Source organism: Mirounga angustirostris, unplaced genomic scaffold, assembly GCF_029215605.1.
Source record: "Mirounga angustirostris isolate CCGP_5_RB_7025 unplaced genomic scaffold, mMirAng1.0.hap1 SCAF_3, whole genome shotgun sequence".
Classification (NCBI taxonomy): domain Eukaryota; kingdom Metazoa; phylum Chordata; class Mammalia; order Carnivora; family Phocidae; genus Mirounga; species Mirounga angustirostris.
In genome coordinates this window covers 194219236-194241734 of record NW_026991711.1, presented here as the reverse complement: position 1 = coordinate 194241734, position 22499 = coordinate 194219236, and the positions used below count along the sequence as shown (strand labels likewise).

General features: G+C 64.6%; 2 protein-coding genes across 2 annotated transcripts; both read right to left on the bottom strand.

Annotated features, from left to right (window-relative positions):
* Positions 1 to 7633: 7633 nt before the first annotated feature.
* LOC123838440 (G-protein coupled receptor 35-like) lies at positions 7634 to 8949 on the bottom strand. Its single transcript, XM_045867423.1, has 2 exons — positions 8071 to 8949; positions 7634 to 7684 (listed from the first exon to the last, which is right to left on the bottom strand). The coding sequence occupies exons 1-2, from the start codon at positions 8947 to 8949 to the stop codon at positions 7634 to 7636; spliced, it is 930 nt and encodes a 309-aa protein (XP_045723379.1).
* Positions 8950 to 9758: 809 nt separating this feature from the next.
* GPR35 (G protein-coupled receptor 35) lies at positions 9759 to 17765 on the bottom strand. Its single transcript, XM_064585847.1, is given in 7 exon segments — positions 9759 to 14082; positions 14085 to 14129; positions 14132 to 14239; positions 14242 to 14526; positions 14529 to 14574; positions 14576 to 14712; positions 17699 to 17765. Coding segments are annotated over 7 exon segments (720 nt in total). The 3' UTR covers positions 9759 to 14050.
* Positions 17766 to 22499: the final 4734 nt, after the last annotated feature.

The following is a 22499-nucleotide window of genomic DNA, read 5'->3' as shown; positions in this document are numbered from 1 at the left end:
TGCAAGCGCTGCGCTCTGGGCTCTTCCCTGGGTGGAGCGGGTCACCCCAGAAACCCTCACCACTCCCCGTTTATCCTACCGGCCCCCCGCTGCTCCACTCCAGGGTGGCTCCCCAGGACGGCAGGCCTACGTTCCTGTAGCTGGACCCTTGTCTGTCCCGCTGTTTCCCTACCACTCGCCCCTGTGATTGTACTTGGAACCGGTCGACATACGCTTAACAGCTGTTCCTTCAAATACTTCGAAAGGTAGAGTCCCGTCCCCAGATCACACTTGACACTTAAATTTCCCTCGTATTTTCATCCCAAACCTCAACGGGGTTGGAAAAGTGGACTCTACCCTAAAGGAACCCTATACTTGTACTGAGCTGCCCCTGGGGAGAGGGAGCTCGGGGGTGCCCCATGCTACCAGCGTCCCTGTGCCAGGGGGGGCATCCGGGCAGAAGTCCAGGGGCTGCCACCTCCACCCAGAAGACCTGCCACCCTCGGGCCCCCGCCGCAGCTCCGGGGGATCCTTCCGTTCCAGGGCCGTGGGGAACGGGCTCACAGAAGAAGCCGCCCGCGTCTGCAGCCCGCCCGCCATCGCCCGCCGGGTCCTGGGCAGGCCGAGGGGGCGGGCGGCCCTCGCCGACTCCAGCCCGCTGCCGCCCCCTGTCAGGAGAGCTTTGTTGGCACATGACCTTGCCCACTGGCGTTGCCCACCCAGTGTTGCGGGCGGAGCCGGCAAGAGCCAAAGGAGATTGAAAATATGAACTCTGACCCTTTGTAGGAAAGTGTGCTGACCATTGGCCTCCCTCGGCTTTGTGGCCCGTGGCCGTGGCCCGTGGCTGGCGGGCACTTCGCGGCTGATGACTGCCTGCACCGCTGCTGCCCCCGGACCCGGGCCGTCTTGCCACAAAGCAGACGCCCATGAAGGGCGGCGGCGACACCACAGACATCTGGTCTCACAGACCCACGGGCAGAGGGGCGGCGAGAGAGAAAAGCGGCCCCCCTCTGCTGAGCCGTCGCGGTCCCGGTGCTGCAGGCGACCCCACGGAATGTCAGCCTTCGCAGAGCGGTCTCTATGTCTGGGAGGAAAACAAGACAAGGATACGCGGCCCCGGCCAGCATGACCCGGCGTCGCCCACCGGCCCACGCGGACGACCGCTCCTTGTTGTCCACTGAGGGCGGCAGCCAGCCTCACGCCACCCACCTTCCCGGCTGAGGGCTGGAGAGGAGACGCCGTCGGGCTGCCCCGCCATCCGCAAACTCTTGCCCACCCCACCCTGCCCTAAATCACTCCCACAGCCCAAATCCTCTGCTGAGTCCTTCCTTGGTGCTCGCAGCTGAGAGGCCCCCGTTGGCCCAGTTTTTCCTGGGATGCGCCCCCCCACCCCCCCCAATCCACCGCAGCGGTAAACCATCTTCCTGGGCTTTGGCTGCAGCCTCCACACAGGTGGCTGTTTTATCAAAGGAACCCCCGCTGCATACTGTGGGTGGCCACCCCTCCCTCTAACAGCTTCTCGCATCCAGCCCACGGCAGCCCTGTCGCGGGGCTCTCCAGGCCCGGCCACACTTCCCCAAGTCTGAGGCAGAGCCACTCGGCATTTTGGCAGGGAGATGGTGACCAGCTGGCCAGCCTCTTGGACTGACCTCAATGTCACAGACAGAGGGACCAAAGCCTGCAATGCCTGGACCCACAGGGCCTCCCAGCAAGTGCAGAGGCTGTTTCTCAGAGCCACTCAAAGAGAGCACGGGCAGGATGGGCCTGCCCTGTCCTCTGCTTATGTTAGCTGTTTGGAGGATTCCTAGAAATCCTGTGGATGGCTAAGGGAGTGCCCATGAAGGCCCCCTATTGTCCCCGGCTCAGGAGTCACCCCAGGAGTCCTGGCCTGGTCCCACAGATGGTGCTATGGCTCGGACTCCCAGGGCTGGACCAGGGAGAGGCCAGCTCCTCAGCCCTGTGATCTAGGGCTTGGGGCGGAGCAGGGGGTCGATGGGGGGCAGGGGGCTGGGGCAGGCACCAAGGCCAGGCTTCAAAGCACAGATGTAAGCTTTAAATACTTAGACAAGCATGTGGGTCTCCAACTGTGGTCATGTCTGATGTGGGAAATAGAGGCAGAAGAAAAATTACTAAATTTCCTTACTACCCACAGACCATGGGCAAGTCCTTGAAACAGGCAGAGTGACCTTCCTCTAGTGACTCACCTGCCTGGATGTTGATACTTTGCTAAGGGCAAAAGGCAACCTTACCTTGACCCCTAGGATCCTGTAAGTCCACTTTAAAACATAAAAATTCCTTTGGAAACTTCCTTTATCCCTACCCACCAAGATACATGTTGGCAATCATCCCCCGAGCACATGACCCACCGATATACATCTGAAGGGTCTCATGACTCAGGTTTTATTAGACGGTAATAAATGACATTTTCCCAACAAGAGCTAGCCCCCTCAAGGTCCTGGAAACCTCGTTGCCAAAATACATGGGAGGTTTACACTGTCCCTAACCCCCTCCCAACTTGAAAGCATATAATGGGCCTCATGACCCTGGTGCAGCTCTTCCCACCCACACATCTGTCCCCGTGCTTTCATAAAACCACCTGTTTGCACCAAAGACATCTCAAGAATTCTTTCTTGGCTGTAAGCTTCGAACCCTAACGTCTTTCCTACATCAATGTCCTGGGCTTCACAAATGTTAGAGGTGACCCAGGATCTGAGGGTCCTCAGGCTACAAGCGAGAACACTGAGGCAGAGAGGAAACAGGCTGGTAGGCGCGCCCCCTGAATTTGCACTCCTGCAGCCGGGATCAAGGACCACATTCTCTTTTTTTTTTTATTTAATTTTATTATGTTTGACTGCCGGACCAAGAGCCATCCTGCACAGGCTCACTGGGCTCCTGGGCAGAGGCCAACAGGGCAGTGGCAGGCAGGCTTCCAGAGGCTGCGGTGGGCTGAGAAGGGGGCAGCTAGGAGTAAAAATTGGAGGAGAGGCGAGAGGAGTGTGGCAAGTGGGAACCTCGGTTAGCGTGTCCGGTGGCCAGCAGGGGGAACTCTCGTGCCCAGCACTGGTTGTCAACGGCAGACCCAACAGGTGACAATGCCAACTGGCCAGAAAGAACACTAATACGAGAAGAAAACAGTTTTATTCAAGCCCAGGTTAGGACAGCTGCCCGGGAAACACGATCTTCACAGGGAAGAAAGTGTTCCAGACAATGAACAGTTTTTACCTAAAGAGCCACAAATCAGTAGGTCAGAGGTACAGTCTTGTAAAAGTTCAAAAAGATTATAGACTAACACATGGGCCGGAATCATGAGTTTTAAGGTCAAGGAATGCCGGGAGGAGCAGCACGGATCCCTATGTTAAGGACGAGACGGTTTGCCTTTAGGCTACTCACTCACAAAGCAGGTGTACCAAGGATGCTTGGTGGGCCATAAACCAGGTTTGTGGTTTAAGCAAAGGTTATACACAGTCATGCTGACTTAAAAGAAGTCCCAAACGGCGTCCCTTGTGCACCCGGGCTTTAGAGCGGTTTTCGCCCACCAGAGGAGGAGAGGGGCCGAGCAGGTGGATGGATACCTTCCGGTCCTAGCAGGAGGCAGGCAGGTTTCCTCCGCCCCCGACAACAGCCCAGCCAATGAGAGACCGTCGCGTCCCAGCCAATGAGAAGCCGCTACACACGCAGCTCCCAGCGTACTCCAATGGACTTCTGGTTTAGAAGGGCCCGCCCCCTCGCCCCCCCCGCCCCCCCATAAAAGAGGGCCTCTGCCCTGCTCTCCGGACTCGCCTGCGGCTTGCCGTGGGTCTCTCGTGCTGGCTCGTCGTTCTGTGCTATTCTCAAATAGATCCGTCTTTTGCTGGTAGGATACCTGGACAGGGTGCTCCTGGGTGTGACCGGGCCAGAGGGCAGGGACCCTAGGCTTCAGTTTGGAAAATGGCAGGGTGGGCACCTCACTCTCCAGGTGCAGCTGGTCTGGGGGGCTTGCAGTCCCCTCTGGATGCCAACACTTTGGGACGCCAGCTGTGGGCCAGGCAAGTTCCAGGGGCTTACACACACCACCTACTCCTTGCTGGGGTCTGAATGGCCCCCCTCCCCAATTCCTGTGTTGAGATGGATGGGATTAGGAGGGGGGAACTTTGGGAGGTGAAGAGGTCATGAGGGTGGAGCCCCCCCAGCGCAAGCCGGCCCCTCAGCGTGAGGACAGCGTGAGAAGGCCGGCCGCACCAGGAGGCACGGAGCCCCGACCCCGACGCACCCCGATGCCTGACCTCCAGCCTCACAACAGTGAGAGAGAAATGCTTCCAAGCCACGCAGTCTGCGGTGTCCGTGACAGCGGCCCGAGAAGACTAAGCCAGTCCCGGAGCGGGGGACCCCCGGGAGGGTCAGGGGACCGCAGGACAAGACTGAAGCCCCAGAACCCTGCCCTGCGCACCCCGCACGACCCCCCCAGCACCCCGCACGACCTGTTTGCACTTTGGCGTCCCTGTTGACTTGGGTGTTCCCTCCATAGATTACCTAAAACCTCAGTCCTGGCTGGCGTCGCTGAGAAGGGAAAGGCAAGTCGGGGAGGGGTGGCGGGTCTCCCCAGTCCGGGAAGACAGCACCTGACCCTTCGCCCCCGGCGCCCAGGGCTAAGGGCCGCCCCCTCGTTCTCTTTCGGGAAGAGCAAGGGATTGGACCAGCCAGCCCCAGCCCCACCCAATGCGCAACCGTTAAGGGGGATGACCCGGGTCGACCCACCAGCGAGGAGGGAGAGGGGGCTGGCGGGCTGGGCGGGGCCCTGGGCGCGGAGGGGCGTGGCGCGGCCTGGGGGCGGGGAGTGGGCGTGGCCCGGGCTGGCGGGGCGTGTCTGGGGCGGGGCCCTGACTGCTTGGCCCCGCCCCTGCGGGCGAGCGGGTGAAGGCTTGTGGAGCGGTGCGGAAGAGCTCTGCTGAATGAAGCGCAAAGACGCCACAGCGGATACCTGGGGGTGGGAGGTGGGGGCGTGTCCCTGAGACAGAGGGGACACAGCAGGCCCCTTGGTCAGTCCCGCCCCCTTCTCCAGAGAGCGCTTCCCTGAGGGCAGAGGGTCCCATCTGCCTCCTCGCTGCCTGGGTCCCCAGCCTGTGCCTGCCCCTGCTTCCTCCTGGCCCTCACACCCCTCCGCGCCTGCACGGGGTCACCCTAATTCCGGGAAGCCCCGCTCGTCCTCCTTAGGCACGCTACTGTACAGCACTGCACTGAGGCCTCCCATGGCTGGCGGTCATCAAGGTCCCGCACTCCCGTGATGGCTTGAACACTCCATCCTGATCCCGGAACCCATCACAGTCCCAGCCCCCACCATGCCACCCTGGTGCCCCATTGACGTTCTGGCCCTGCCATCCAGTCCCCCACCTGCAGCACGGCCACAATCCTCACTCCTCTGATGCAAACCCCTCTGGGCGCCCCCCGCCCCCCCGCCACCTTCAGAACACCCCCCAAGCCCTGCATTTCCCCTGCAAGGCCCTCTGTGATCCAGCCTGGCCCACTTCCCAGCCTCTCCCCTCCCCGCCCCTCCGTGGGACCCTGTGAGGCTCGGGGCGCCTAGACCAGTATCTGCCACATGGCAGATCCTGTATACCTTGTTGGTGGATAGGTCAGCACTGGAGCCCCTTCTGCCTCAAGCTGGAAAGCGATGCTCAAAGTGTTCAGGAGACTCTGGCAAGTTCCCTGTTCCCCATGGTGGCCCCCCAGCCTGCTGTGCCCCAACACTACCCCCAGGCTGGGAGGGCCTGGGTCTCAAAGGGATCAGCCCTGCAAGCTAGACTCCAGGGGGCTGCTCCTGGGGGGAAGGGGCCTTAACGGGGTGCTGGAGAAGTGGGTGAGCCCATGTGCCTCCCACGTGTTTGCCAACAGCTGGAGCCCCAAGGAGCAAGAGCCCTACCTCTCTGGACCACCACACGCATCTCCCCAGAGTGGGACTTGGGCTCCCTGGGTGAAGGGCAGCACTGGCCGGGGAGGGTGGCTGCACCAGTGGGCTCAGAGGGGGTGGCTGCCTCCCTGAGCCAGACTGCACCGCTGCCCTGAGGGTGCTTGGACAGGTGGAGATGGAGGATCGGGCCTCCATGGGTCGCTCCCGCTCAGGGTTCTCTTCCAAGGCACCACAGGCCAGTCTGCAGAGAGGGAGCACCCCCAGCCCATCAGGAGAGCAGTGGGATCCCCTTTCACGAGCCCCTTCCCCATGCACTGGTGGTCAGGGTCAGACCAGGTAGGGTGGACTTCATGCCCTACGATTTCTTTGTGTGGGAGGGGGAGATGCGGCCCAGGCCTGACTTCCCCCCGTCAGCCAGCTGGCTGCCCCAAGAGGACAGAGGGGCCGTGACTGTGGCTGCCCTCCTGTCACCGCAAGAAGCTCTGCACGTGGGCCCCGGACAGGATGGCTGCTGGAGCGGTGGCCACGGGCAGTGATGCCACCGTCAGCCTCGGCCACACAGACGGCCTCTCTGGCACCCGCCGACTGGCCATCCTTGACCGGAACAAGGGTGTGTTGCCGGTGGGGGGAAGGTGAGCCTCTGCCAGAGGTCAGGGAGCCCAGGGAGGCCCCGTGAGCCCGGGTCTGCAGGCAGCAGAAGGCCAGGGCATTGGTGCACTCGCAGAATGGGACTGACCACTGTGCAGGTACAGGGCCCTGCTGCTTTGTCCCAGAGTCAGGACGTGCATCTCCGTCACCTGGAAGCTGGTGGCACTGCAGGTAACAGGTCCAGCTGGGGCACAGCCTGGAGGCCAGCTGCTCTCATTCTGCCTGTGTGGCCAGGGGCATGCCCAGGAGGGCCCCCAGACTGCCCTGCCAGGCAGACAGCTCTGAGGAGGCCGGGGCAGGTGGCAGGGGTGGGTGGGAGAGGGAGAGGGGAGAGGAGCAGGGTGGAGGGAAGGGGACAGGGGTCTGGGTCTCCCATTCTCCCTCTAGTCACCTGAGGCTCTTGGGAGCACCTCCTTCTGCTTCCTCGGGCCCAGTTTGGGGACCCCAGTCTCCAGCAAGGGTCCCTCAGGGCTGTCTCCTGCCTCCGCTTCTCAGTGGAGGTGTTTGTGCTGATCCTGAAACTCCATTCCCAGCTATGCCCTCGGGCCCCAGCCCAGTGGACACATCCTGATGGCCAAGTGTTGTGGGGAGAGCCCCTCCTGTCCCCCGCTAACAGAGCGGCCATCAGGCCCCTCAGCTCAGCCCGCGGGTGTCCACGGGCCTGGCCCAGAGTGGGAGGATGGGGGCTGCCAGTGGTGCTGGGAGGTGTGAAGTGTGTGGTGGGACAAGGGGCCCCGAGAAGCACCCCAAAAGTAAGGACTGGGCCTCTATGATGCTCTTCAGAAACACAACTGAACATTTTTTACAAAGGAATGTCTTTGAACTTAATTAGTGGCTGTGTCTCTGTAAACATCCCTACACTTAGAGCCTGGCGTCCCTCAGCCCTGGGATCTAGGGGTTTCTGTCTGCAGTGGTTACGGACCTGAAGAGAGACCTTGGAACTTTGATAGATTTTGGTGTCTAATCATAATCTATAGGTGACACAGAAAAATGTGGTTTTTTAAACACCCTCCTCAGTACTTGCCAAGGAGTGCTACCTGGGTACTCAGAGGGTCCTTCCCTTCCTGAGTACCCGCAGGGGTGGAGCATAGAGGTTGGAGGTCAGCCTGGCGTAGGTCAGGGTCACCCTGCATCCTGGAGCTTGAGGGCTGGGGTTGGGGGAGGGGGTGCACGCTGCGAAGGAAGCAGCCCAAGGGGCTAAGCCAGCAGAGCTGGGAGAAGAAAGATCTGGTGGCGATCTGGTGGTGATCCTTTAATTCCTTGCTTAAATTCTCCTTGCTGAGCAATAGCCCCATCTCCAGGACTCATAAATCCAAAGTCACACTGTGAGCAGGGAGGCTCCTTCTTGTGGATGCCATGGAGGAGGGGAAAGAGTTGCCTTGTGGGGGACCCAGGGGGCCCTGAGCTGCCTGCTGCAGGGCCATGTGTGGGGCCCCTCCTGCATCGCTCTCCTCAGCTGCCCCCCGCCCCCCGCGGACGGCCAGGTCAGGGTGGTCACCTGCAGGAGCGCCCCGCATCCGTCCCCAGAAACGCCAGGGCATTCTGAGGATGGCCCCCACCTCTTCCTGGAATTCTGTGGCCACAAAATAGTAGCTGATGGCATCCAGGCAGCAGTTGGCGTTGGCCATGCGGGCGGCCACCTGGACGAAGTCAGTGATGCTCTGGACGGTGGGGCGGGCTGCACTTGTCCACTTGGCCACAAGCTTGGCCATCAAGGCCACGTGCAGTGGGAGGAAACAGAGCACGAAGGTGGCCAGGTTGGTGGCCACTACACGGCGGGCTTTGAGGATGCGGCCAGACTCCTGGGGCGGCGCCCGCGTGCGTTCGCGGAGCAGACGCCAGAGCACCTGCCCCGAGCAGAAGCTGAGGATGAGCAGTGAGAGGAAGAAGAACAGCAGGGAGAAGGCAAGGGGCTTGGTGCCCCGGTTATGTCCCTGCCCGAAGCAGAAGTTCTCGTCTGCGGGGAGCGAGGACGCTACCAGGGCCACAGTCCCAAAGACCAGCAGCCAGAGGGCCAGGCAGGTGAGGGCGGCCTGGCGGGGGCTGCGCCAGGCCTGGGCCCGCAGGGGAAAGCTCAGGGCGGTGTAGCGGTCAACGGCGATGGCCGTGATGAGGCACATGCTCATGTAGGTGTTGACATGGTAGAAGCTCTGCAGAACCCTGCACAGAGGGCCCTCCTGGTGCCCCTGCTCCTGGCCCAGCATGTGCAGGACTCCGGGCAGGCTCAGCAGCAGCAGGAAGTCAGCCACCACCAGGTTGGCCATGTAGACGCGGGTCTCCGTCCACCTGCGCAGGCGGCAGCAGAACACCCAGAGCCCGAGGCCGTTGAGCGGCAGCCCCAGAGCCAAGATGAAGCAGATGGAGACCCTGCTAACCTGGGACAGGACGCGCCCGCCCGGGTCAGCTATGCAGCCATGAGAGCTGTTCCCGGAGGCCATCGGGGCGCACGGCCTGACAGGCGGTGGGGAGCCAGTGGGGGCTCTGGCCACGCAGGGTGACCAGCTTCACCTGGGGGCAGGGAGGGAAATGCTGCTGTGGTCCCGCCCCTCCTCTACCACCCTGCTCTCTGTCTCCCCCCCTCCCCCCTTCCCCCACTTCCCGTTACAGCCCCAAGGCCTCCCTCTCTTGACCCCAAGAAGCTCCACTGAGGCCACCTCCCCTGCCCCGTCCAGAGGGACTAGATTCCAGGGTGTGGACAGTGGCCCCCTGCCATGGAAGGGAGCTCTGTGGGGGCTCCTCTCTGGGCTTCTCCACCAGAGGCTTTAGCTCAGCCCAAGACCTCTGCCACTTTACTCCCCCCCGCTGCCCCCTGACATCCTGTGGCCCTGTCCAAGGACCATCGGCCCATGGCCCATGGAGTGGGGCCCCTACGCCCCTCTGGCAGGGGCCACAGGCCAGTCTGCAGAGAGGGAGCACCCCCGGCCCATCAGGAGAGCAGTGGGATCCCCAGGCTGACCCTGTCTTCTCTCCTTTCTGTTGGTCTCCCTGCTTCTGTGTCTGTGTGTCTCCCTCATCCCAGCCACCCCTCTCTGCCCTCCCTCTCACTGTCTACCCTCCTCCTTGGGGCCCTCCTTTCCCCTTCCTCCCACCAAAAGCTCTCCCCCTACCCTACCCCCATCTCCCCCATTCTCTCTCCTCCTCCTTCTCTACCTCTGTCCCCCACTGCCCCCCACTGCCTCCCCATCTCTGTCCCCCGGCTCTACCTCTGTCCCCCACTGCTCCCCCCCCACTATCTTACCTCAGTCAGAGGCTAACTGTCCCCCCAGCCTTTGCCCTATGCCTGCTTGGGCTTGGAGCTCGGCACGGTCCTCACGTGGGAAGCCCGGGGCCAGATGCAGGCCAGCCTGGGGCCCTGCTCCTGCGAGCCCTTTGTGGTGGCCAGCAGGGTGAGGGCAGGACAGGGCTCATGGAGGGGACAGCAGGGGGACGGCAGGCTGTGGGTGGACTCACCAGTCTGGGATGGCTGGGGCCTCAGGGCGCTGGGCTGGGCCACCCTCTGCACAGCCAGACCCGCCGTGTGCCTGGCTCTCTCTGCGTCTGCCTGCTCTTCGTGACACCCTGCACAGCGTTACTTCCTGACCACAGCCCTGGGCCGCCTCTGCAGCTGCCCAGAGAGCTCAGGGCTGGGAGCGAGGGCGCCCCCAGCCTGCAGAGACCGGCCTCACACGGGGTGGAGGAGGGCCTGCGTGCGGCTTCCAGGAGGCCCGTTTTGGCCAGGTGGTGCCCCCCACCTGTGCACCGTCCCTGGCACTGGCTGGGGAGACCCCGGACAGGAAGCCTGCCCCGTTCAGGGCTGGACGACCCGGAGACCCACCCCCGCAGCCTCGGGAGGCTGCAGCTCAGGGGTCCAGGCACCCGGCCTGACAGGGTGGCAGGTGGTAGTGGATGCCGTGGGGTGCTGCTGGGGTCCCCCCGTCATGACCAAGACACGCGCTGCCAGAGTTCACAGCCCAAGGCCCCTCCAGACTTGCCTTCAACAAGTGGTGCGTGCCTCAGAGGCAGCGCGTCCATGGTAACCTGTGTGGTCAGCTGCGTGGTCTTCTCTGCACAGAGCACCCCACGGGCACAGAAGCTGCTCCCTCGGCCCAGTCCACTTTGCCAGCCCCGTTATGGGTGGGGTTCCCAAGAGCACTCCCCGGGATGCCCCTGCATGCAAGCCTCCATCTCTGAGACTTCTGGAAGCTTGGGAAATGGGGGCAGTAGTTTCCTGAAGTACTGACCTTCCGGTCGGCTCGACTCCGCCTTCCGCTGCCCCCTCCCTGCGGTGCCCCAAACCCTGCCCTGCAGCTGCAGGGGGCTGAGCTGGAGGCTGGGCAGCAGCCCCCACACCCCGCAGAACCCCGTTCGCTCTAGCACTGTCTCTGGCTGATACGCCCTTGCCCCGTAGAAGATGGGCACGTGTTCTCAGGAAGAGTTCCTCTGGGGCACCGCAGCAGGTGGGTCCCCGAGAACAGGAGACCAAGGGCAGCTCTGCCCGCTGATGGCTGGCCTCCCTCAGACTACCTTCTCCCGAGACCTGCTGCGGCCAGGCTTCAACCCCCAACAGGGACAGGAAGAGAGAGCCTTCACCGAGAAGCAAACTGCCCCAGAGGAAAGAGCCAGAGACACCAGACATCGCCGACGACATACGGCCTAGTAGGAATCAAGTGACGTGGCCTCCCCAGGAGCACCTTGCTCTGTATGGAGATTCCTGGACGCTTACATCCTGCCTCTCACCCAGTGACCTGGTCGCACACGGCCTGGTCCTGGGCAGTTCTCTGGGGCCCTCCCCGTTGTGGCTCTGCACTCCACAGCCACCCAGACCTGTCTGCTCCTCGGAGATCGCACACGCCACCTGCCTCTGGGAGCACCTCACTCATCTGCTGCTCACACTTCCTCTGGCTACTGCCAAGCCCTCGGCCGTACCCTCCAGACCCCCTCCCAGGTGACTAGGGCGCGCTACAGGCCAGTGTCCCTGGCCAGAAAAAATACCCTAGGTGTGATCCTCGCGGGGGGAGAATGAAGCGGTGCCCTCCCACATTCTGGGCCCTATATTCCTGTTTATGCAGCCGCGAAGTGAATCCGCTTTCAGGTGCCTGTGGCTTGCTAATTAACGGTGAGCCCGGACCTGCTCCGTGTGCCAGACTGGCCCCTGAGGCCTCTAGGCCAGGGTGGGGGGCGTTAGGGAGAGACTCTTCCACTCGGTCCGGCCCAGCCCAGAAGCCTCTCAGAGTGTGTGGGCCATGATTCGGGTTCAGAAGTCTGTTCTTTGGATGCTTCCCATCTGTGATTTTGCCTCTGCTCCTTTTCTCGTTCCTTCCGGAAGTCCATGCAAGTCCAGCCGCCTGCCCTTACTGGGAGCCCGGAGAGGCCTGAGGGACAGAGGTGCGCACATCCCATCTCCCAGCCATGGACGGGGGCCGGCAAGGTGGGGCAGTGTGCACCTCAGGAGGCTGGTGACCTCGGAGCATGGCCGGCCTCCCCGCCACCCAGCAGCACCAGGCCGCCACCAGGAGACCCCGCAGAGGTCTCCGCCACCCACCCTCACTTCCTCCGCCCCTGCAAGGACAGCCCTGGCGGGCGCACGCAAAAACATGGCCAAGCTCAGCCCCCACCTGTGCAGGTTCCACTGCCCGCGGAGCCCAGAGCGAGGTTCCGAGTTTTTAACCCAGGCTCTGGGAAGCTCCTGTCACCCGCCTGTCAACCTTTGGTCTAAAGCTCTGTTCCTCCATGGCTGCTCCACACTGGCCACTGGGCGTCCCCCTCCCCCCACAATGCTGAGCGGGGGGCAGGGGGCGAAGCGGAGCCCAGGCCCTACTCTGCCTCTCTCCCTGGATCCCCAAATCTGGCCGAGGACGGCCCTGGACGTCTACACCCGGCCCTGGCTCGCTGCTCAGCCCAGTGGTCATCCCACCCTACGGTGAGAAACCTTCTCCGGACTCTGTGGTCCCTTAGAAAAGGAGAACCCTGGAGGGTCAGGGCAGTAGAGGTCACAGCCTAGGAACTGTCCACTTGGCCATGCCCCTGGAAGGGCAGGGTTGTGATGAGAGGCCGGGTGCCAGCCTAGGAAGTGCCGGCAGGAGGACGAGGGTGGGGAGCACTGGATGGGGTGAGGGGTGTGGGGGGTCGTGGGGAGCCTGGGAGGAGGTTGGGGCTCCTAGTCCCAGGGCCGGCGCCTGTGTGGGGGCGCAGGATGGGGGCAGGAGAGGGAGGTGGTCTGCCTGCGGGGGGGCGGGGAGAGGTCCATCGCAGCCTTGCCCTTGCTCACACCTGCCCTGCTCCTCTCAGCCCTGCTCCACTGGACACGCCTGGACATCTTTATGCTTTCTCAGGACAGAACGCGGCCCGCCCGGCCCTTGGTGCACGTCGGTGGGCAGGGTAGGCACTACCTACCCAAGGTGATAAAGGGAGGGGGTCCCCAGCGGCGGGGGGGGGGAGCATCTGAGCCCCAGGCTAGGACAGCAGTGGATTCGAGCTGCATGCGCTCCCTGAGTGCTCCACCCCCGAGCAGAGATCCCCTGAGTGTGGACCTCCCCGAGCATGGGCCCCTCTCAGCAGCGCCCCCTGACCCGGGGACTTGAGGACTGCCTCAGCGGCAGGCGCCTGAGGCCAGGACAGGGCTGCAGACAGGGCTTCCCTTCTGGCTCTGAGCACACGGGCGGAAGAGCAGCACAGGGTGGCTGTCTGGTGCCCAGGCCCAACTTGGGCCGGCGCCACAGGGGGCCTCTAGAAGGCTCTGGTGGTTCCGGTCTGAGTGCAGGGAGGCCGAGGAGAGGTGGGTGCAACACACACCAGCCTGGGCGTCCACACTCCTGCCAGGCCCTGAGGCCACCGGGCAGGGTCTTCCAGCTTCCCTGAAGGAAGCCCGAGGGGAGTGTGCCCTCGACAGACCCTGGCCTGTCCCTGCACTTCCTCACTGCCCCCAACCCACCCCCAGCCTAGTGCAGCTGTGCAGCCCCTACAGGGGGTCGAGGGGTCCTGACCCTTCCTTGGCGGGAGGAAAGCGGGCTGTCAGCGTGGCCCTTCCGGGAGCTGCAAATAGCCCCCGCGAGGCCTGCAGATGGCTGGGAGTGGGCGGGGGGGCCCAAGGAGAGCCCCCAGGTAGAGAGCCCTTGAGAGCCGTCTAGGAAGACGCCCCAGCCCTCCCACCATAAGTGTGGGGAGCACGTGCACACACGCACACAGGGCCAGGGCCAGGCCTGGGGGCCAGCTTTGTTCCAGCCCCACTGCAGCAGAAGGCTGCCCACTGAGGCCTCACGGCACAGAGCAAGCATCTACCCCAGTGCCCAGGGGTACCGGACTCTGGGCGCTGCAGTGTCGGTCCCGTCCCAGGGCTCCTGGGATTGGCCTCACCCAGGCCTCAGTCCTCCTGCCCTGGTCCCGACCCTCTTCCATCCCAGGGGTTGGGGTGACACCACCGCGGGGTCTGTGGCCAGGTCCTCTCCACCCAGCCAGGCCACCTGCACCGTGCCCAGTGGCCACAGCGAGTTCAGGGATGCCCCAGCAGGCAGGACCTCCCAGAGAGCCTGGGACCTGGCCCATGTGCCCACGACTGGTCTCCTAGGCGAGGGTCGCACAGAGAGAGTTCTGGTTCTGTGGACCTTGGCAGTGGGCATCGAGGCCAGTGAAGATGCCTCCCGAACTCCTTGGCCATGAAGTAGTAGCAGATGGTGTCCAGACAGTAGTTGGCATCTGAGAGCTCGCCCGTGATGCAGAAGGCGTAGCGGATGGCCGCGGTGTTCAGGCCGCCACGCAGAAGGGCGGGAAGCAGACCACGAACACGGCCAGGTTGTGGGTGGCCCTCCGGGTCGCTTCTGCCTGGTCGGGGCTGGTGGTTGGCCTCTGGTCCAGGGCAGTGGCCACGCACAGAGAGCAGAGGACCAGCACGGCCGGCGGCAGGAAGAAGCCCAGCAGTGAGAAGGCCGCGGTGTTGGAGCTGCTGGAGAAGCAGAAGCCGCCCTCCTGCGCCCCCAGGGCCCAGCGCAGCCCCAGCAAGCTGGCCACCAGCACCCAGAGCGCCGTGCACACGGCCGCGCCTGCTGCGGGGAGCGGAGCCCCCGGGCGCACAGTGGGTGCCGCACGCCCGGCCACGTAGCGGTCCACAGTGATGGCCGTGACCAGGCTGATGCTCATGTGCCCGTTGGCCAGGTAGATGCCCTCGGAGAGCTGGCAGAACAGCGTGTCTGTGGTCTTCCCCTGCAGGGAGCGCAGGAAGAAGGGCCCTCACAGTGAGGGCTCAGCAGCCAGAGGCTCTGAGTTTCCTGCAGGGGGAGGCTGGGGGGAGGGCAGCAGCACCTGAGAGCACGGCTTCCTTCCTGATGCTGGGATCAGTCAGCTTCCCCACCCTCCGGGAAAGGCGCCCTCGATTCTGCGCTGAACTACCTTTGCAATGACCTGAAAGAAGCTTGTGGTGGCGTCCGGGAGGCGGGCGCACTCCGCAGCCTCCGCCAGCCTTCCCTGCGGTCTGTGGGGCTCCCTGGGAGTGGGAAGTCGGGCAGAGAGTGGGGTGCGGGCCCCCCTGGCCCGAGCGCTGTAGAGGCCTCTGGAGCCGGGACCCCACACAAGGAATCCGCGGGCTCCAGCACGGTTGCGTGTGAGTGAGACGGAAGTGTCACAGGACAGGCCCCCATAGCGGGAATACGGCCCTCAGACACTTCCTATTCTGGTTTCTCAAATCCTGGTCACAGCCCACAAAGTGGGTTTCAGAGTCTCAAACGAGGTGGGGGTCCTGGCCCTGGAGGATACCCGGAGTTACTCTGCATTTGCTGCCCGTGCTGGACGCCCCCCACACTCAGGGAGGCGGGCTCCCCTTTCCAGATCATCATCTCCACAGAGCTCCTCCATCGGGACGCTCCCCTGATGTTCCAAAGCTCATCATGCTCACCCCTTCTGAGACCCTCCATCATACCCTCACCCCCGCTCTGAGACCCCACCACCACGCTCACCCCTCTGAGCCCCCACCACGCTCACCCCTCTGAACCCCCATCACACGCTCGGCCCTCTGTGCCCCCTGTCTCCAGGGTTGGTACTGACGGAAATTAGCCTGTTTTCCCAGCTGAGCTGTCACCCCCCCCCCCACACTTGTGCAGGTGTCTGAGGTAGGAGAGTGGGACTGGCCTGCACCACTGCACCCCGCTTAAGGCAGGCAGGGGGCAGGGCTGGCTGACAACAGCCGAGTGGGGGTGCTGGAGTGGGGGTGCCAGGGCCTGCCCCCTGTGTCAGCTCAGGGCTGCCTGGGGTAGTTTCTGGCAAAGGAAGTGGGAGCCCGCGCCGCCTTCCTAGACAGAGAACCAGCCTGTTTGGTGAGGAAACAGCCCAGGAGAGCAAGACCACACCACTCCTCCCCAGCCCCCAGCTCCGGAGAGTGAGGGGACGAGGGCGCAGCCCGGCGCTGGGCCCCCAGCGGCTGCGGGGCGGCGTCCCTGCCTCCAGGGCCAGCGTCCTGGCAGGAAGGCCACATGCCCAGGCATGCCCGCGCCCATGCCCCACTGACCAGCTGACCGCTGACCGCTGACCCACCAACATGTGGAGACGCCCCCAGACAGGTGACTTCCTGCCGCTCTGCTCCTGCCGCCCCTCCCCCAGCTGCCCCTCCTCAGGCCCACCTCCTCAGAAGCCGGTCTCCAGACCAGCCCCCCCGCCCCCCCGCTCCTCCAGGCCTCTGGCCCTGCCCCCACTTAGCCCCATGCACCTGTGGGCCTCCACATGGGTCCCGCAGTCCACCCCAGCATCTCTCCCTGCACAGGCTTCAAGGGGCGAGGGCGAGCTCCCACCACCGCTGCCCATTCACAGAGGTAGAAACTGAGGCCCAGGGGACGGAGTGGCTGGGCGGCGACCCCCAGACCCTGCCACCAGGGCCCCCTGCCCAGAGGCCCCTGACGAGGGGCTTGTCTCCACCCTTCCCCACCACAGTGGCCCCAGGCACATCCTTCCTGGTCCAGCCTGACCGGGGTCCCAGCGTGGCTCCCCCTTCTCTCCCTGCCTCTCTGTCCGTCCCTGGGACCCCCGCTCTCAGCCACGTCAGTGGGGGGCCACACAGGAAGGCCTCCTGAAGCGTCCTAACCAGCTGGCGGCGGCCCTGAGGGGACCATGGGGTGGGTGGGGCCTCTGTGTGACCGTGCTGCGGGCTCCCCCATGCCAGCCCCTCCAGCCCCACGGGGGAGCCCCTGGGCGCCTCCCCAAGCCTGCGCTCCACGCTCAGCAGACCTGCCCTCCCGGCCACCACCACCCCTGCTGGGCTCCCAGCTCCCTCTCCTGCTTCGCACCTGCAGAACCCATGGGGCAGCCTGTGCCGAGGATCCTTCTTGCCCCTTCCTCCTGGTCCTCCGCTCCTCCAGACACTTGGGGTGGGAGGACACAGGGCGACTCTGCTGATGACAAAATATGCATCATTGCCCTGTGGAGCCGAGGCTTCTAGGGAAGTAAGCGGGGGTCGGGGGGGGGGCCTGAGTCACTCCAGGGAGGCTGCTGGATGTGGCCCAGAGGCAGGCCTAGGAAACGCTGCAAACTCTGGGCGCTCCTGTCCTCCCCGAGCTCCCCTCCTGTGGTGAGAACGATGCCCCGCCCACCTGGGTCAAACAAAGTGCCTAGGAAGAGGGCAAAGGGCCCTGAGGACAGCGGGCTGTGCAGCCTTGACCCACCCAGGGTCGACTCCCCCAGCTAAAATGTGCATCCACTCTGACCTCACTCTACTCTCTCTGGTCTGCTCCCTCTTCGTGCCCACCCTTGGAGCCCCCGCCTGGGCACCGCGAGGGACACGGCATGGGGAGGCAGACCACCCAGGTGGGTGCGCCCTCCCACAGAGGGGTCATGCGCTCCCATCAACTCCCGACTCCCGGGCGTTCACAGAGGGCATGCTAGGACTGGAGGCTTCTTGGAGGAGGCGGCCCTTGAGCTGGGCCTGGAAGGTGGGAGGAGGTGGAGATGGGAGGGCTTTCTGGAAGGGGGACAGGTGCTAGCCGGGCAGGGAAGGGACACGCTAGCCTGGAGGAGGGGCAGGAAGGGAGGCAGCTTCTCTCCCACAGCCTGAAGCACATAGCGGGCAGGGGAGGGCGGCCTGACAGTCTGCTCTGAGACCTGGCCCTTTCCACAGGGGGGGGTAGGGGAAGCCTGAGCGGAGCCCCCGAGGGCTGGCCAGGGGGCCACCTTCGGAGCCAGGCTGGGGGCTGGGTGGACACTGGTCTTTCAAGACCTCCCCTCCCCCCATACTGGAGCCCGAAGCAAAGGAACGCCAGGCCCCCGTGCCGCCCTCAGCACAAGGCGATTCTCCCTTCATGGCGGATTGGTGCCTTGGCTTCCGTAGTAAAAGACTGCATCAAAGCCCAGTTAGTCCTCCTGACCGGGTGCCGCCAGCCCCTGAGACGTTCGGCCCAAGGCCACGGCCTCCCTTGCCCCAGCCCTGCCCCAGGCACCTGGGAGATGGAACCAGCAAGGCGACTGGAACCTGGGCTCAGCCACAAGTCTAGACTCTCTGCAGAGCTGAGCAGAGAGAGGACCCACACTTCTGTGGCCACCGCCACCATGGACACTTTCTGCTCCCTTCTTCCCAGAAACCGGGTCTGGGAAACTCCTCCCCCTCCCACTGGTCTGGCTGGAAAACCAGATGAGGATGCCACGGGGCTGGGGAGGTGGGAAAGGGAGAATGGTGGTGGTGGGGGAGAGGCCATGGGGGAGGGGGTGTTGGGGACACCATGGGGTGGGAGGGGTCACGGGTGGGGGTCGGTGCCACCTGCCGTCCATCCCGAGTCCCCCTCCCCTCCTCAGCACGGAGGCCCTGCCTTGGCCTGCTGGTGGCCCCCCCCGCCCCCCGCCCCCCGCTCTTCCTCACAGACCCTCCCACCCCGGTCCAGCCTCCTCTTGCCACGGGAGCTCCTCCTCGCTCTTGGCAGGCTAGTGGCCCTCCCACGCACAGGAAACACTCTGGGACTCCGCCCGACACCTGAACCCCTGCTGGCCTATCCCTAGGTCATCCCCAGGCACTGTCTCCCATTAGCAGGGCTTCTTCTCTCCAGTATCCCCTGGCCCTGGGGTCTTCCCTTAGCATTCAGAGGGAGGGGACGGTCACACCTTCCTGGCCCCTTGCCCCCGGCCCCTCTCCCCTCTGACATCTACCCTGTACCCCAGGACATGGCCGGGGTGCAGGAAAGCCAATGATAAGAGCCCCCCAGCCTCCAGGCCCGCGGGGAACAGCCTTGGAGGGGGCGCTGGAGGATGGCCGCCCGTTTCCAGAAGCTGGCGCGCAGACCTGTGGTGGCAGGAAGAGCTTGCGGTCGTCTGGTCAGCCAGCCAGCTCTGACATTCCCTGGCCTCTGGACCTCTCATGCTATCTGCGACATGAGAGCAGCGCACGCCAGGGCCCGACACGGAGGCCGCGGGTCTAGGACGACACTCTGGAGCCCCGGAGTCCTGGGGTGGGCAGCCCTGGCTCTGGCCATCCAGTGCTCCTGGTCTTGCTCTCTGTGCTTCCCTCAGCACCCCCTCGGAAATCTTTCCCCTGAAGCCCCTTCTTCCACCTTCACCCTGCACCCAGGAAGGCTCTGCTGGGACGCCGCAGCACCGGACTGAGGGTCTGGTCAAGCCGGGCACTTGGAGAGCGTGTCCAGAGTCCTTTCTGGACAAAGATTGGCCCAAGCAAGGCGGGGAGGGGGCTTTGTCAGAAGGGAGAAACCGCCACAGGACAAGAGACACTGGGCATCTTGGGGATGTGAGGGCACCCTGAGGGGGTCCTGAGGGGGTCCTGGGGGGGTCCTGAGAGGGTCCTGAGGGGGTTCTGAGGGGGTTCCTGAGGGGGGCCTGAGGGGGGCCTGAGGGGGTCCTGAGTGGGTCCTGAGAGGGTCCTGAGGGGGTACTGAGGGGGTCCTGAGGAGGTCCCCAGGTCCTGAGGGGGTCCTGAGGGAGTTCTGAGGGCCTGAGGGGTCCTGAGGGGGTCCTGAGGGGGGCCTGAGAGGGTCCTGAGAGGGTCCTGAGGGAGTTCTGAGGGGTTCCTGAGGGGGTCCTGAGGGGGTCCTGAGAGGGTCCTGAGGGAGTCCTGAGGGGTTCCTGAGGGGGTCCTGAGGGGGTCCTGAGGGGGTCCTGAGAGGGTCCTGAGAGAGTTCTGAGGGGGTCCTGAGGGGGTCCTGAGGGGGTCCTGAGAGGGTCCTGAGGGAGTTCTGAGGGGTTCCTGAGGGGGTTCCTGAGGGGATCCTGAGAGGGTTCTGAGAGGGTCCTGAGGGAGTTCTGAGGGGTTCCTGAGGGGGGCCTGAGGGGGGCCTGAGGGGGGCCTGAGGGGGTCCTGAGAGGGTCCTGAGGGGGGCCTGAGGGGGTCCTGAGGGGGGCCTAGAGGAGGTCCCCAGGTCCTGAGGGGGTCCTGAGAGGGTCCTGAGGGGGGCCTGAGGGGGGCCTGAGGAGGTCCCCAGGTCCTGAGGGGGTCCTGAGAGGGTCCTGAGGGAGTTCTGAGGGGGTTCCTGAGGGGGGCCTGAGGGGGGCCTGAGAGGGTCCTGAGGGGGTACTGAGGGGGTCCTGAGGAGGTCCCCAGGTCCTGAGGGGGTCCTGAGGGAGTTCTGAGGGCCTGAGGGGTCCTGAGGGGGTCCTGAGGGGGGCCTGAGAGGGTCCTGAGAGGGTCCTGAGGGAGTTCTGAGGGGTTCCTGAGGGGGTCCTGAGGGGGTCCTGAGAGGGTCCTGAGGGAGTCCTGAGGGGTTCCTGAGGGGGTCCTGAGGGGGTCCTGAGGGGGTCCTGAGAGGGTCCTGAGAGAGTTCTGAGGGGGTCCTGAGGGGGTCCTGAGGGGGTCCTGAGAGGGTCCTGAGGGAGTTCTGAGGGGTTCCTGAGGGGGTTCCTGAGGGGATCCTGAGAGGGTTCTGAGAGGGTCCTGAGGGAGTTCTGAGGGGTTCCTGAGGGGGGCCTGAGGGGGGCCTGAGGGGGGCCTGAGGGGGTCCTGAGAGGGTCCTGAGGGGGGCCTGAGGGGGTCCTGAGGGGGGCCTAGAGGAGGTCCCCAGGTCCTGAGGGGGTCCTGAGAGGGTCCTGAGGGGGGCCTGAGGGGGGCCTGAGGAGGTCCCCAGGTCCTGAGGGGGTCCTGAGAGGGTCCTGAGGGAGTTCTGAGGGGGTTCCTGAGGGGGGCCTGAGGGGGGCCTGAGAGGGGCCTGAGGGGGTACTGAGGGGATCCTGAGGAGGTCCTGAGGGCGTCCTGAGGAGGTTCTGAGGGCCTGAGGGCTCCTGAGGAGATCCTGAGGGGTCCTGAGGGCCTGAGGGCCTGAGGGGGGCCTGAGGGGGGCCTGAGGGCCTGAGGTCTTGCTGACTTTGGCTGGGCTGCTCCCACCTGTGGCATCCTAGGTCACACTGGGGGGTGCAGCATGGGAACAGAGGGGTCTGAGTGTCCATGGGGGGCTGCTGTCTTGTCCCTCCCACCCCCTGCCCCCAGCCTGGCAGACACCCAGGCTGAGCACGGGAGCACCCTGAGCACCTTCCTCCCCTGTCCCTCCTCCAGCAGCAGCAGGGCGCAGCCTCGCACAGTCTCTGCCCTCAGACACTCAGGGACCAGGGCTCGGGGCAGCCGGCCTCCCCCACACCTCCCACCCCCCTGCTTGTGCTCAGCTGCGCCTTTTGCCCCCAGCTGGAAGATGCCTCGGGGCATCTGGACACCCGCAAATGGCAGAAGTGTCCCCATCTGCGGGCTGCCACATGCCACGCACCGCACCCTCATCCAGCAGGGACGGCAGCAGGTGCCTGGCGCTCGGCTGACCCCACGGCCCCCAGCTGCCCCAGGATGGCTCACTCACCCTTGGACAGCTGCTGCTCCCCTCTTCCCAGGCTGGCTCCTTGAGGGGCCGTCCCCCTCTGGGACCCCGCCAGGCAGGGGCGGTGGGGTGGGTGGTGGGGTGCTGCTCTAGCCGCAGGTGCCTCCCAGGCACTTTCTGCTTTTGCTCACCCCTGAACGGCTCCCTTACTCTGATAGACCTCCTTCCCGATTCTCTGCCTCAGGCGCTCTCTGACTGCAAGGCTGGCTGCTGGCCCCTCGCCTGGTCCCACGCCTGGTCCCACGCCAGGCCCCACGCCCGGTCCCACGCCCAGTCCCACGCCCGGTCCCACGCCAGGCCCCACGCCCGGTCCCACGCCCGGCCCCACGCCAGGCCCCACGCCCGGTCCCACGCCAGGCCCCACGCCAGACCCCACGCATGGTCCCACGCCAGGCCCCACGCCTGGTCCCACGCCAGGCCCCACGCCAGGCCCCACGCCTGGTCCCACGCCAGGCCCCACGCCAGGCCCCACGCCTGGCCCCACGCCAGGCCCCACGCCTGGTCCCACGCCAGGCCCCACGCCAGGCCCCACGCCTGGTCCCACGCCAGGCCCCACGCCAGGCCCCACGCCTGGTCCCACGCCCGGTCCCACGCCAGGCCCCACGCCTGGGGATGCTGCCTTCGAGCGCCTCCCTACCTTGGTCCCCGGGGGCAGCAGAGACAGCGGTCCTGGAGCCCACCTGGGGAGCCATCCCCACTCACTGCGCCCACCCTCCCTAGGAGGGCTCCTCGTCTGGGTGGGCACTGCTGCTCAAGAACCTGCCTGGCTGAGAGTGTGGTGGGCAGAGCGCCGCAGTCACCCCTGCCTGAAAGTCACTGGGGATGTCCACAGCTGATGTGCATGGAGCCCGAGAAGGGCCATCTCCCTGGAAAGGGGCATCTTCAGGAGGAGGCTCCCCCCCAACCCCAAGGGCAGCAGGCCTCCCACCTGCGCTCCTCTGAGCTAGTCTGTCTGCGGTGGGCCCAAGAAGTGGCTTGTTTTTCCAGCACCCCAGGAGATGCCAGGGCAGGGGTCCTCAGTTTCCCCTGACGAACTCTGCTGAGCATTCCCTGCTCGTCCCGTGTCCTTCTTGCCCCTCCCCAGGACCACTTCCTTTGGAGGTTGGGCAAGACACCAACGGACAGAGATAGGAACAGATTCACAGAAAAGGAACCATGAGAAGCAGATCGTTCATTGGAGACCTAAAAAGATGCTCAGCGTATTCATAAAATGAGAAATATAAATTAAAAGTCATCGCAAT